The sequence below is a fragment of the Lampetra planeri genome, chromosome 9 (assembly GCF_965212315.1).
Source record: "Lampetra planeri chromosome 9, kcLamPlan1.2.h2, whole genome shotgun sequence".
NCBI classification, from domain to species: domain Eukaryota; kingdom Metazoa; phylum Chordata; class Hyperoartia; order Petromyzontiformes; family Petromyzontidae; genus Lampetra; species Lampetra planeri.
In genome coordinates, this window is record NC_136115.1 from 12,693,966 (window position 1) to 12,706,196 (window position 12,231).

A 12,231-nucleotide genomic window follows, 5' to 3' on the forward strand; every position below is an offset into this window, starting at 1 on the left:
CCCTGACTCGTACTCTGAACCTAAGCTGACCTTGACTGTGACCTTGACTTTGACCTTGATCTCAACCCTAACCCTCACTATGACCCTAACCCTCATTTTTATCCTGGCCCTAATGCTGATGTGAACCCTAACCCTGACTCATAACTTCTCCTTTTCCAGTCCAGCAGACACTCCACACCGATAACAATGCCCAGTCCTGACCACAAAACTAACCCTGACCATGTGTTAGATCCTCAGATTGACCCTCACTCTAACCCGAGCAGTATCCTCTCTGCCAAGCAATATACACCAATGATATTCGTAGCCCTTGGTTTGATCCTAACCCTGACCCTAACACTGACCCTAACTCTCTCTCTCTCCGCTGCCAGCCATTCTAATCTAAGGGCACCATAGCTGGAAACCTGACCCTAACTCTATCCCAAACCCGTAACTCGGGGTCTATTCCCCAACCTAAATGAACAATTATCCCTAAACGCTCTTTCTGTCCCTAAACCTTAACCCCTTACCACGAGAAGCCCTGACCCTTATCCTCCCCTTCACTCTATTACCAACAATAGCCCTGACCCCTTGACCTCTCATCCCAATGCTCACCCGTGCTCTCAATGCTAACGCTGTCCCTGACGCGCGTCCCGTGCGCACGTCGCCGTGTTGCTAGGCGACCCCAGTCCCAGCTGAGCCCGGCCACTCTGGACGAGGAGACAACGCGGCTCATGGAGCTGCTCTCCGCCCTGCCGACCTCTGACCCCCGCACCCACATGGACGTCATCGCCACCCTCGGCGTCGGCGGGTTCGGCCGCGTGCAGCTGGTGAGCGCCGCGTTCGGCCGGTCCAATCGTCTCCCGGCTTAACGGCGCACACACACGCGCGCGCACGCGTGTGTGTGTGCGCCGTGCGGCCAGGGCTTAATAATCTCACTCAATATTTTCCGCGGGTCACCCAGTGGACTGGAGTAGTGCGGCGTGTGGCCGATAGTCACACCGTAGAGGTGCGCCGGATGCGTTGCGCCCCGGGTGGCCGACCCAGACAAACGCGGCTGAAATTAATCCTCCGCGTAGATGGTTTGCGCTGCGCCGTCATCGCCGTAACTGTCGCTGTTAATTTGTCACCGTCGGCGGCTGTTGCCGAGTGACGCAGGTGAAGCTGAAGGAGAGCGACGTGACGTTCGCGCTCAAGTGTCTGAAGAAGAAGTTTGTGGTGGAGTCAAAGCAGCAGGAGCACGTGTACTCGGAGAAGCGCATCCTGCAGGAGTGCAGCTCCCCCTTCATCGTGCGGTAAGCGCCCGGGGGGAGGCGTGGGCGGTGGTATTGTTTGAGTGAATAATTTCAACATCATTCTTCTTCTTCTTTCGTACGACTGATGTAGATGCAGAGCAACAACATCATTTTCACATTCTGGTGGTCAAGCCAGATAATAACTGCGTCAGGAGCAGTGTGGTGTGTCGCTGCGATGCCAACTTCGTATTTGTGGATCGGGTATTGCGTCGTTATACGTTGTACGTTCTGTTCGGAATGACCACAGTCACAGATTAATGGGGAGTTTTACATTTTCCATTTGCGCATCAGGTATCCGCATCTGCCATGATTTTTGCAGATGCAGTTTAGGCTGTACCATGAGGATCTTCTGCGTTGGGTCTTTTGATTCATTGCAAACAAACTCTGGACCAGTTTCGATATTCGGTCTCTGCATGGTAAAGTCCGGCTCGCTCAGACCAATGCTGGTGAACTGCCAGATGTTGAGAGGCAAGCAACCCCTTTGTTGGATACGGGTCCTATTGCGACTGAAAACTCTTGCAAACACAATACTAGTAAAATAAAAAATAAAATAAAAATCACGACGTTTCGGAGGCAACACAAGCTTCCGTCTTCAGGTGGAACTGTCACAGCACGAAACGTCGTGATTTTTATTTTATTTTTTATTAATTTTAATTTTTTACCTACGTGACTTTACCGACAAAACCTACGAATACGAGAGAGAGCCCAGAGGTGATGATCCTGGCCACCCGCGTAGATGGAGACCGTCGCGTAACGTAGCGTCACATTGCGTCGTGCGGCCATGGCTGCGGCCGGCTGATCCCTGTGCGCCCCGCCAGGTTCTACCGCACGTTCCGCGACCAAAAGTTCGTGTTCCTGCTCATGGAGGCGTGTCTCGGCGGTGAGCTGTGGAGCGTACTGCGGGACAGGTGAGCACGCACACACGTGGTGTAGCGGTCAGCGCGCCATGAACCCAGCGACCTGCGTTCGATTTCCGCTCACGGTCAACACCAGTGACAAAGTTTAACACGTAGGCTTTCGCGACCAATATTATTCATAATCAACGTTTTTGGGTTAGATCGCGTTATTTATAAATGCGTCGCAACCCTCCACCACCCGACATGGCCAATCATGGGTCTCCCCTAGATCGACTCGGCCTTAAATCAGTACCTGGTGCAGTGTGACAACATCAGCGCCGGGGAAGACAATGGCGGTCGGCCGTGGCACTGGCACCACCCCACCCTCGCGTGCCGCATACCACTAACCGCACTTGCTTCCCGACGGCCTGTGTTGGCTCCACGGCAGGGGGACCTTGTCTCTGTGCGTGTTGTGCAGCGGCGGGTTCCAGGAGGTGAGTGCGCGGTTCTGCGTGGCGTGTGTGGTGGAGGCGCTCGCCTACCTGCATGCCCGCGGGATCCTCTACCGCGACCTCAAGCCCGAGAACCTGCTCCTCGACGCGCGAGGCTACGTCAAAATGGTGAACACGGCCGCCACGCGCCGGCCACCCGGGCTGACGCCGGCGTTGGCACGCACATGCCGCCGAACATTTCTTCTCTTTAATCAACTCCCAAAGATGCCCGCAGTAGTGCGTGACAAAAGCTTGAGGGAATAAATGCTGAACGCCGGGCCCGACCCGGACAGCTTTGATTACAAGTGGTTGCGCAAATGTACGCGTAAAATGAGCCTTACTTCTCGCTGTGAGCCAGGAGTGGGCAACCTTTTTCCTTGCTCTGGGCCGAATGTGACTTTCGGATTGCTTTGGCGTCCCTGCAGGCAGACTTCGGCTTTGCCAAGAAGCTGGCTTGCGGGCGCAAGGCGTGGACGTTCTGCGGCACGCCCGAGTACGTGTGCCCAGAGATGATCGTGAACCGGGGACACGACCGCGGCGCCGACTGCTGGGCGCTGGGGGTACTCGTCTACGAGCTGCTCGCCGGCGTGTGGGTCACACGTGACGGCGCTCGCTCGCTCGCTCGATCGCACTCGATCGCTCGCTCGCTCACGGGGCACTCGCCCGCCCAGCCACCAACGCGCCGGCACAACGCCACGCACCGTCCAGTAAACCCACGCACCGTTTGACCGACGTTGGCATGAGGTTGTGGGAATATTGGACCAACGTTGGCCCAAGGTTCCATGTCGACTGGGCGACTACCCTAAATTCTTTTAAAAAACACAACTATACCTTACGATCATCATTCGTGTCATTTGTGGAGGATTTAAGTATAAAAATAAATAGGCAAACAATACGCCTCCTACCAATGTTTGCCTTTCCAGCTTTCACAGTTGATGCTGTTCTACCATGGATCTCAATGCGCTCGATCTGCCTTTATAGTGTCATAACTCAATAATTTTTGAACACCGATTAGTTCAGATTTGACTTTGAAGGCTAAACCTTTGATGGGCGCTGGAGTGGCGAGATATTAACTACCTCGCATGGTATACAGGAGGTCATGGGTTCGATCCTGAACCTGATGGATTTTTCATCGGGTCCTCCGTTTTTTCCGACATTTAGAAACATCCGTTTAGAGTGCTATAAATTTCCACATTTATTGGGCTATCATTTGTGGCCAGGTCGCTTCTGAAAATAGCTAATAGCTCAGTGGGCCTTACCTGGTAAAATAACAACAGTTTAGTTTGATACAGTTTAGTTTAGATTCCACTGTGTGGGTTACACGTATCAGCATTATCCCCACACTCGCTCACTCACGTCCCCCCACTAAAAGGCACCTGCAAAACTTGGCTCACAAATCACCTAGCAGCTCATATTATTATCATTACACTTGTGTACCCAGGCAAGTCTCAATGAGCCTCAAATATTTTTTCAGGAGGGTCCTCATTTGTTTTCAGTAGGGGCGATGATTGCTGTGTTTCCCAATGAATTTACCATCTTTGGGAGTGAATTTTCCAAACTTGGCAAATTCTGACCATGATGCCGGCACAGCGTGGCCTACGCTTCTTATTTAATGTCCACTGTTGAAACGGACAGCACATTTTATACGGTTAACACGCACGCAGTATTAACCAGGGCAACCTGCGGATTCGACCCGCGAACCTCTGCAACAAGCTGCCAACGACCTACCGCTGGGCCACCATGTCACAGTCCCGGAGATTCTTAAGCGTGCGCAAGCGAAGTGAAGTCACTCGCACCATTCTGTTGCCACCCCCGTCTGTCATCCACCCTGCACACAAACTCGACCTCCCCGCTTCACGAGTCCCCCTCTCCGTGTCGTCCACCGTCGCCCTCGCCCAGTCCCCCGTTCTCAGGCACAGACCCCATGAAGACGTACAACGCCATCCTGTGGGGCATGGAGAGGGTGCACTTCCCCAATGAGGTGGGGAAGAGGGCCGAGGACATCATCCGCAGGCTGTGCAGGTGGAGGAGGCTCTTTCGCTCTGTCGTCCACTCCGCTCGCTCATCCACGCTCACCCGTCCACGCTTACCCATGCGTACCTACCCATCCATGCTCACCCGTCCACACTCACTCGTTCTTGCTGACCCATCCACGCTCACCCATCCAACACGGCGTTGTATGTCTGCTTGTTTGTTATCGGTTTCATATTGGTCGTTTTTTTAAAGAGCTTTGAAAATTGAAGGGCTTGTACATATAATAACAACACACACCAAAACAACACCGCCACGCATCGTCATCATCATCATCTTCGTTTATTATTTCTGCATCCTTGTGATGTACAAAGAAATTTGTGAAATATTTTTTTTTATTTCAATTTCAAATATCGCCATTTAAATTCCATGTAAAAAAAAACGTACAATGCGATATAATCAGGCAGAAGATATGAGAGTTTAGTGACTACAGGGGAAGGGAAGGGGGACAGAGAAGCAAAGAGAAGAGAGATTGGTGCTGAACACCCTGATCTGTACCTTTGCAAAAAGAAGAAAGATAATCGGACGCTTTGTCTCCTTTACATATCCATCGCTGCACATAAAAATAAAAGTATATTTTACACCTCCCATCAACCACACGGCCATTTGGGAGTACATCATTTCAGCAGCATTGGTTCAATGCAAGAAAAGGCTTGACTGGTTTCAACATACATTTTATTATGCATTCCCAGTAGGCCTTGTAGTTGATGGAATATGTAAAAAAAATATTTAACTTATTTGGAGGGACAGATAAATTAAGGAGCTATTGTGTCTGATTATTTATCTCGTTGCTTGTATTCTCCACGGCAATGCTAACGATTATATTGTGTTGCGTACCTTTTACTGTTGCCTTCCCAGACAGAACCCGTCGGAGAGACTGGGAAACCAAAAGCACGGCGTAGGGGACGTGAGGAAGCACAAGTGAGTCCCTGCAACGTGATCCATCGCCCACATCGCAGTGCCATGCTCCCCACAACGCTTTGTCCATCCGACGACCGCAAACTCGTTTGTTTTCCGAACTCTCAATCTACAAGAAGCTGGCATAAATTAGTCACAAACTCCAACGACCTCGCAGCCCTCAACCTGATGGGCACACACACCCCCAGACAACATCATGTGCTACGTCTACCAGGCCTCCCATCGCCAATCTGGCAACATGAAATGGCCCTCATGGAGTATTTCTGTCAAGGTGCCATCCATACTCTCTCCGCCTTAGATGTCACATTTCTCTACATGTTTACAGTGATTTCTACTCGGACAATGTGCATAATTTGTTGGCTCGTCGTATATGACATGTGAGACTTTGTTGGACAAATATATTACTTTATTATCACATGTTGAGACAACTCCTAACCCTGTGGTGTAAAAAATTTCTTTACACTGCACCACTCAATTTCTGAGCTGGTTTACTGCTGTGCCTTTCTCTGCAGGTGGTTCCAGGGGTTTGACTGGGAAGGCCTCCGAGCTAATCAGCTGGCCTCCCCGCTAAAGAGAGAGGCAGGTTCTTGCATTTAGTCAGTTTATGTGGGCAACTCGGCTGACGCTCACGCTAGGAAGTCCACTGTTTTTGTGCAGCATCTCGTGGTGCGGTCGCATTTAGACATAAATGTGGGGTCGTCTGCCTGGTGCTGCATGCAGGTGTCAGGGCCCACAGACTTCAAGAACTTTGACTGGTTTCCTGAAGACCTGGACGTACCCCCAGATGAAACATCGGGCTGGGATCACGACTTCTGACCTCAGGATCGTGTCCAACTCGCACAAACGTTGCGCACACACTCGCATTACCGCCACGCGCAGCATCAGATTGAGGGCAATGTGACCTGGGCTGCCGGGTTTTTTTCCAACCTTCAACCTTTGCTCGGTGCGAAGTCATTCAATCTCCTCTCCTGCCTCTATTGTCTGTAACTTCCTTCCCCCAGAAATGCATGCTGTCAACACTCTGCCCTGTTCAAGTCTGCCTATGACTGACTGCCATTGTCCATAAAATAAATATGCAGTGATTTTGTACAGCGGGTTCATATGCAGTCGCATTTAAATGCTATAAAATCCAAGTTATATTTTTATGTAAATAAACTAAACTCAAAAGTGCCCCATTTGTTAAAGTGGAGTTCACAAAAGAGCACAATTATTTAAGAGGTTTTTTTTTTCTGAATCACATTCCACAACGGCTTACGTAAACGTCCAATTAGTCACAAACTCGCCGAATCTCGCAGCCCTCAACACGATGGGCGCGCACACTCCCAGAGACGGCATCGCGTGCCACGTCTCCAGGCCAATCTGACAACGTGAAATGGCCCCCATGGAAATTCGTGACAGAGCATATCTGTCAAAGTGCCATCCATACTCTCTCTGCCAATGAAGACCGATGCCAATGTTGCCATTTGCCCAGGACTTGCCAAGAACACCATGCCATTTGGATCCCATCTATGCCATTGAGATTGTTACGCCACCATCCGAACAAACGCACAGTTTGTCGTTGTATAATCTCGTACATTTGTTCAGTAAAACATTCCATAACGAGCTGTCCCAGTTTGTAGAATGTTGTCGCTGTGTAGTGTCCGCTGTATGGTCCTCTTTGATGTAATACTTTGTTTCTGCTGGCGGTGCAAGTTTTATAATCTCTGTACATTCCCCTGGGTGAGAATGAGATTTACAATTAGAATATACTGTACTGCGCGGTGCTGTGTAAGCTCCCGTTCTTTGTGCCATCGTCAGACGCTATGGGGTTGTCATCGTTTCACTGTCAACAAAACGCCGCGTTTCATCTGTACTGTGAATGTATTTCTGATTTTTTTTTTCAAGCTATTTCATACGTGGAAATTCATAATAAAATGTCATCTAAGTCAAGCATATGTTGCCATATTTTCCAGATGTTAGCGAACTCAAAGGATTTATGATTTTTTTTGTCAAGCTATTTCATACGTGGAAATTCATAATAAACTGTCATCTAAATCAAGCATATGTTGCCATATTTTTCCAGATGTTAGCGAACTCAAAGGAGATTTTTATAAAAAGCTGTGTCAGGTAAAGGGTGCATTATCGATCGCTACATCTCATTAAACTTGCAACATTGACCCAATATTTGATGTTTACTGGGGTACTTGTTTTCTGAGAAAGATATGGATGACCACATTAGTTAGGCAATTATATTCACCTATTCCCCCGCAGATTCCAAGGATTATAAATTTTCATTCATGATGCAATTCAATGTTTTTTTTTATATCTCCCCTTTGTAGTCCTTTATGTCTCCATGCTTTAAATTATTCCAACAACTCGCCAAAATAAAACAATTGCAGACATTTCATTATTCAAAAATGCAGGCACACCCCAGTTTATACCCAGGATGCGTTCCTCGAAAACCAGGACGTAAAATCGAAGCACAGAGATGGAATGGTGGATCGTAACGTGATACACTACCAAAACAGAAGCTGATCAATATCCCATTGGGCATCTATACTGTACAACCATCAGTGTGAAAAGTAAGTGTATCTTATTGTCTATTATATTACATGTATTATTATTAGTTACTTAAAAAATAGTTTACACCTGCATAAAAAATATAGTTGACATAAATATGGTATGTGGGGAAAAATATATTCATAGAGTATGTGTACACATGAGATTACCGTAGTCTCTTTCATGGCTGGCCATTGAACAAAGACGGTCACTGCTTCACGCGCTTTCAGATGCACTTCTGTGTCCGTCTGGAACGCTCTTCGTTCCAACATAAGGAATCCACTGGAGCTATGCACTTTGAAATCTAGATTGGAAACTCATTTCTTTAGAACTGCTTTTGTGTTTAATTTCACCTTCCCCCGCACCTCCGATTAGCACGGTTGGCTACGTACGGTGCGAAAGAAGTTCAACATACCGTACAGTACAGTCAGGAATGCTAACGTTTCGGGGCCATCTGGCGTTTGAATGTCGCCGTGCAACGTAAACATTGTGGTCTTCATGGTGAAGCTCGTACGTCTCGAGTACGTGAAGCCGAGGTACCACGGTACGTAAAACGGATTTGGGTATCAATACGTTGAGTACGTCATAGTGGAAATACGTAAAACGGGTTTGGGTATCAATAAATTGAGTACGTCATAGCAGAAGTACGTAAAATGGTATTGGGTATCAATAAGTTGAGTACGTCATAGCAGAAGTACGTAAAATGGTATTGGGTATCAATAAGTTGAGTACGTCATAGCGGAAGTACGCAAACCGGATTGGGTATAAATAAGTTGAGTACGTTATAGCGAAAGTGCATAAAACGGTATTGAGTATCAATAAGTTGAGCACGTTATAGCGGAAGTACGTTAAACGGGATTGGGTGTACATCGGGGTATTATTACTGTCATCGATTCTCATGCATTACACCGAAAAGAGCACACGGATTCGCGATAATTCGACATCAATATGGACTTAAGAGAAGTGGGCTTGGGCAATACACGCCATGGCTAGAAGGGATGATGACTGGTTGAGACTAAGGATGGAGCAGCAGCCAAAGGTGGGAAAGCGCACGCCGCACGCGCCTTGAGTGTTAAAAAGTGCAAGTTACCTGGGGCAGTGGACTGCCAATAGGGGGCGATGTTTGCTGCTATTTGTAATCCCGATTTGTGGTATCACATTTCGTCATTTGTTGTTTCCACTTCCCTCTCTGTCTTGGAGTGCCAACATGCTCAAGTAGTGGACACATCTTTCTGGCACCAATCTCTTTCAGTCGTCATGAATCCATTCTCTGTTAGGTCTTCCTCTTTCCAGTTCCTTCCATTTTTCCGAACAACAAGACGATGTTGTCCAAATAGTGTCCAATTTGAGGTGTAGTGTTCTCATGCCTGTCAACCCAACACGGTTTACCCCGTATTCTTGTACATGTGTAGTGAGTCCAACCGAGTCGCAGACTTTGTCTTGGGAGCAACACTATTTATTCACCAACTCAACATAACACTATGCCCATCTAGCTACGCTACGGCAGAACTAGACACGCTTCACTATCCCGGCCCGGACCTCAAGCTGGGTCCCGTGTGGCTAGACCGCTAGAGGCTTCTTTAACCCGACGTGGATCTTCATCACCAGCAACACCGAACCCCCCCCCCCCCCCCCTTATATCGGCCTGGGCTGGGGCTGGCTCCGCCCCTCGCCCCGCCCACCTTCTAGATCTCTCGAGCTCCTTCCCAAAGGCTCCCGAGAGCTCTTTTAGACCACGTGACCGCCGAGCGGCCCCCGTCCACCGGTGCCCCCCCTCCAATATCATCCGGCCACGTGTCAGCAGGTCAACCAGCGTATCATGCCCCAACGTCACCCTGGCTGGCTGACACTCGCTCCCTCACCAGGAGCTCGCACCGCACACTGTACATGGTGCCTCCGCACTGACCAGCGCTCACCCAAGCCCCGCTAGGGCTGCTACTACGCCCAGTAAGCGGGCTACACATAATGCCAACACATTATCCGCCGTGGCTTCATAAGCCCGGCACCACAGTGACATTCAGTCACTACACATGGAAATTTAGTTTTCAGGTCCATACGGCGTACAGCCGTTTCAATACGGGCAAATATTTGTTTATTTCTCCCTTTTGATGGGATTTTGTAGGATGGACGTTGAGGTTTATAAGGGCAGGGGGCGACCAATAATGTCTAAATAGGTCTGTAATAAGGTAGGCACTGATAAGGGGTGACAGGTATGTAGTAGTGTATAGTGTAGTGTATAGTGTATAGCACAGTGTATAAAAGTGGATAGCGTAGTGTATAGAAGTGTAAAGAATAAACGTTGAGATTTATAAGGGGCAAGGGGTGACACACGAAGTCTGCATTGGTCTGTAATAAGGTAGGCGCTGATAAGTGGTTGACAGGTGTAATGATCAACTTTGTCAAATTTGGACCCTGACGCCAGCACATAATGGCCTCTAGCGAATGACGTAGTATCATTGTGGTTAGTTTAACACGTCGACTTTCGCCTACATCTAATTACCGGCTAAACGTTGTACTCGAATTGTAAATGTTGTGGGTTTACTCTCCAACACACCGGTGTGTTGAACTCGTACCGAATTGGCTCTTTTTCTTTGCGTGACAAACCTTACCGATTGGCTGTGTCGGGTGGCGGCGGATTTAACGACACATTTATATTCACGCGATCTAACCCAAAAGCCTCGACGGTATGATGGATCATTGTGGTTATTAATGCACCCACGGTAATAACCAGGGCGCCCGCTGGATTTGAACCGGCGAATTGCGCGCTATGGCCAGGTCACCGCCAACATGACAGCCGCGGAGATGGAGCACATCAGCTCGTGTGAGTTAGGCAACAACCTTGGATTCGTTTGCATCGCCAAAAACCGTGGGGATGGAGACGGCCAAAACGTTCCCAAGCTGAGAGAATTTGCCCCCGCAAATTGCTCGAGTGTCGTCGTCCGGCAGTGGCTCGAACGTGGCTGCCGATCACGATATGCTGACCACACGTCAGTCAAAATTCAACCATTTCAATCTGGGCCTCTTTGCAGCCACTGCACCACAAGGGTGGAAAAAACCCGATTTTTTTGCACATTTTATTGGCTTATTGGTTTTATTTTTTTTTATGATTTTGTCGAAAAAAAACATGGTTTTAATCCAAGTCAAGTTGTCGTCAATCGGCGCCAGAGTCATCGGATTCGCTGTCCTCTTCGATCATCTCAATGTTGCTCTTGATGCAGACGACCTTCTCCAACGACTCCACGCTCGGGCTGTTCCTCAGCTTGGAGTGAATGAAGGTCGTGGAGGAGAAGAAGTTCCTCTCGGATGTGGCACTGGACATGGCAATGCTGAACAGCTTGCAGCTCGGTCCACTCACTGCCATGGGACAACCAAGACTCAATCGGCGTCTTGTGACCTTTGACCATCATCTTGTAGCGGAACGTGTTTTTTCGTCTTCTCTTTGGTGGGGGCTATAATTATAGGGATTAACAGGCAATAAAACCGAATAAACCAGGATTTTTGGCCATCTGAGATTATCGTTTTTTTTAATTAAAACCATGAAAAACCCGATGGGAGAAACCCGATGATGCCAGCCTTGCTGCACCATCATCACCCCCAAATAATCGGAATAATTATTAATATGTTACTTTAAAATTCAACAACTTGTTAAACCTTATATCTGCGTTGGCCACGATGCATAAGCACAATTAAGAAAAATAAAGTCAAAACATCTGTCAATAACACTGGCTTAATTTTTTTTATTATGTACAATAGGCGACGTTTCGGGGAGTCGCCCGTATTCAGAGCGCCTAAAATGTTCCACTCATTTCGCAGTTCACATAAGCGCGGCGGGTTTTATATCCCAGGGCGTATAAGGCGACGTGATGACGTCATGTCACGGTTTGTTCACCGCGCGGAAGAGAAGGTGCGTGACGTCATCGTGCCAGAAGTGTCCAGATGCGGCTTGCCCCCACTCTCCCATCCCGGCAGAATGACGTAACGCGCCGTGACGTAACGCGCCGTGACGTCACAGCGCGGAACGAGCGAGGACGTGACGCCATCGCGCCACAAGAACCCATCCGCGTTTTGCCCGCTCTCCCGTCAGGATGACGTTGCGCGCCGTGACGTCCCGCGCGGGAAGACCGATGACGTGACGTCATCGCGCCA

The 12,231-nt window shown here is 48.8% G+C and overlaps 1 protein-coding gene across 1 annotated transcript in view; it reads left to right on the top strand.

Moving 5' to 3' along the window:
• The window catches only part of LOC144720704 (cGMP-dependent protein kinase 2-like), a 60,631-nt gene extending 53,050 nt beyond the window's left edge, over window positions 1-7,581 (top strand). Inside the window, exons 13-21 of the mRNA XM_078597674.1 lie at window positions 656-806; window positions 1,135-1,271; window positions 2,090-2,179; window positions 2,586-2,727; window positions 3,024-3,187; window positions 4,498-4,620; window positions 5,488-5,550; window positions 6,060-6,126; window positions 6,268-7,581. Of these exons, the coding sequence (XP_078453800.1) occupies window positions 656-806; window positions 1,135-1,271; window positions 2,090-2,179; window positions 2,586-2,727; window positions 3,024-3,187; window positions 4,498-4,620; window positions 5,488-5,550; window positions 6,060-6,126; window positions 6,268-6,363 (1,033 nt within the window). The 3' untranslated portion in view covers window positions 6,364-7,581. The remainder of the gene's footprint in view (window positions 1-655; window positions 807-1,134; window positions 1,272-2,089; window positions 2,180-2,585; window positions 2,728-3,023; window positions 3,188-4,497; window positions 4,621-5,487; window positions 5,551-6,059; window positions 6,127-6,267) is intronic.
• Window positions 7,582-12,231: the final 4,650 nt, after the last annotated feature.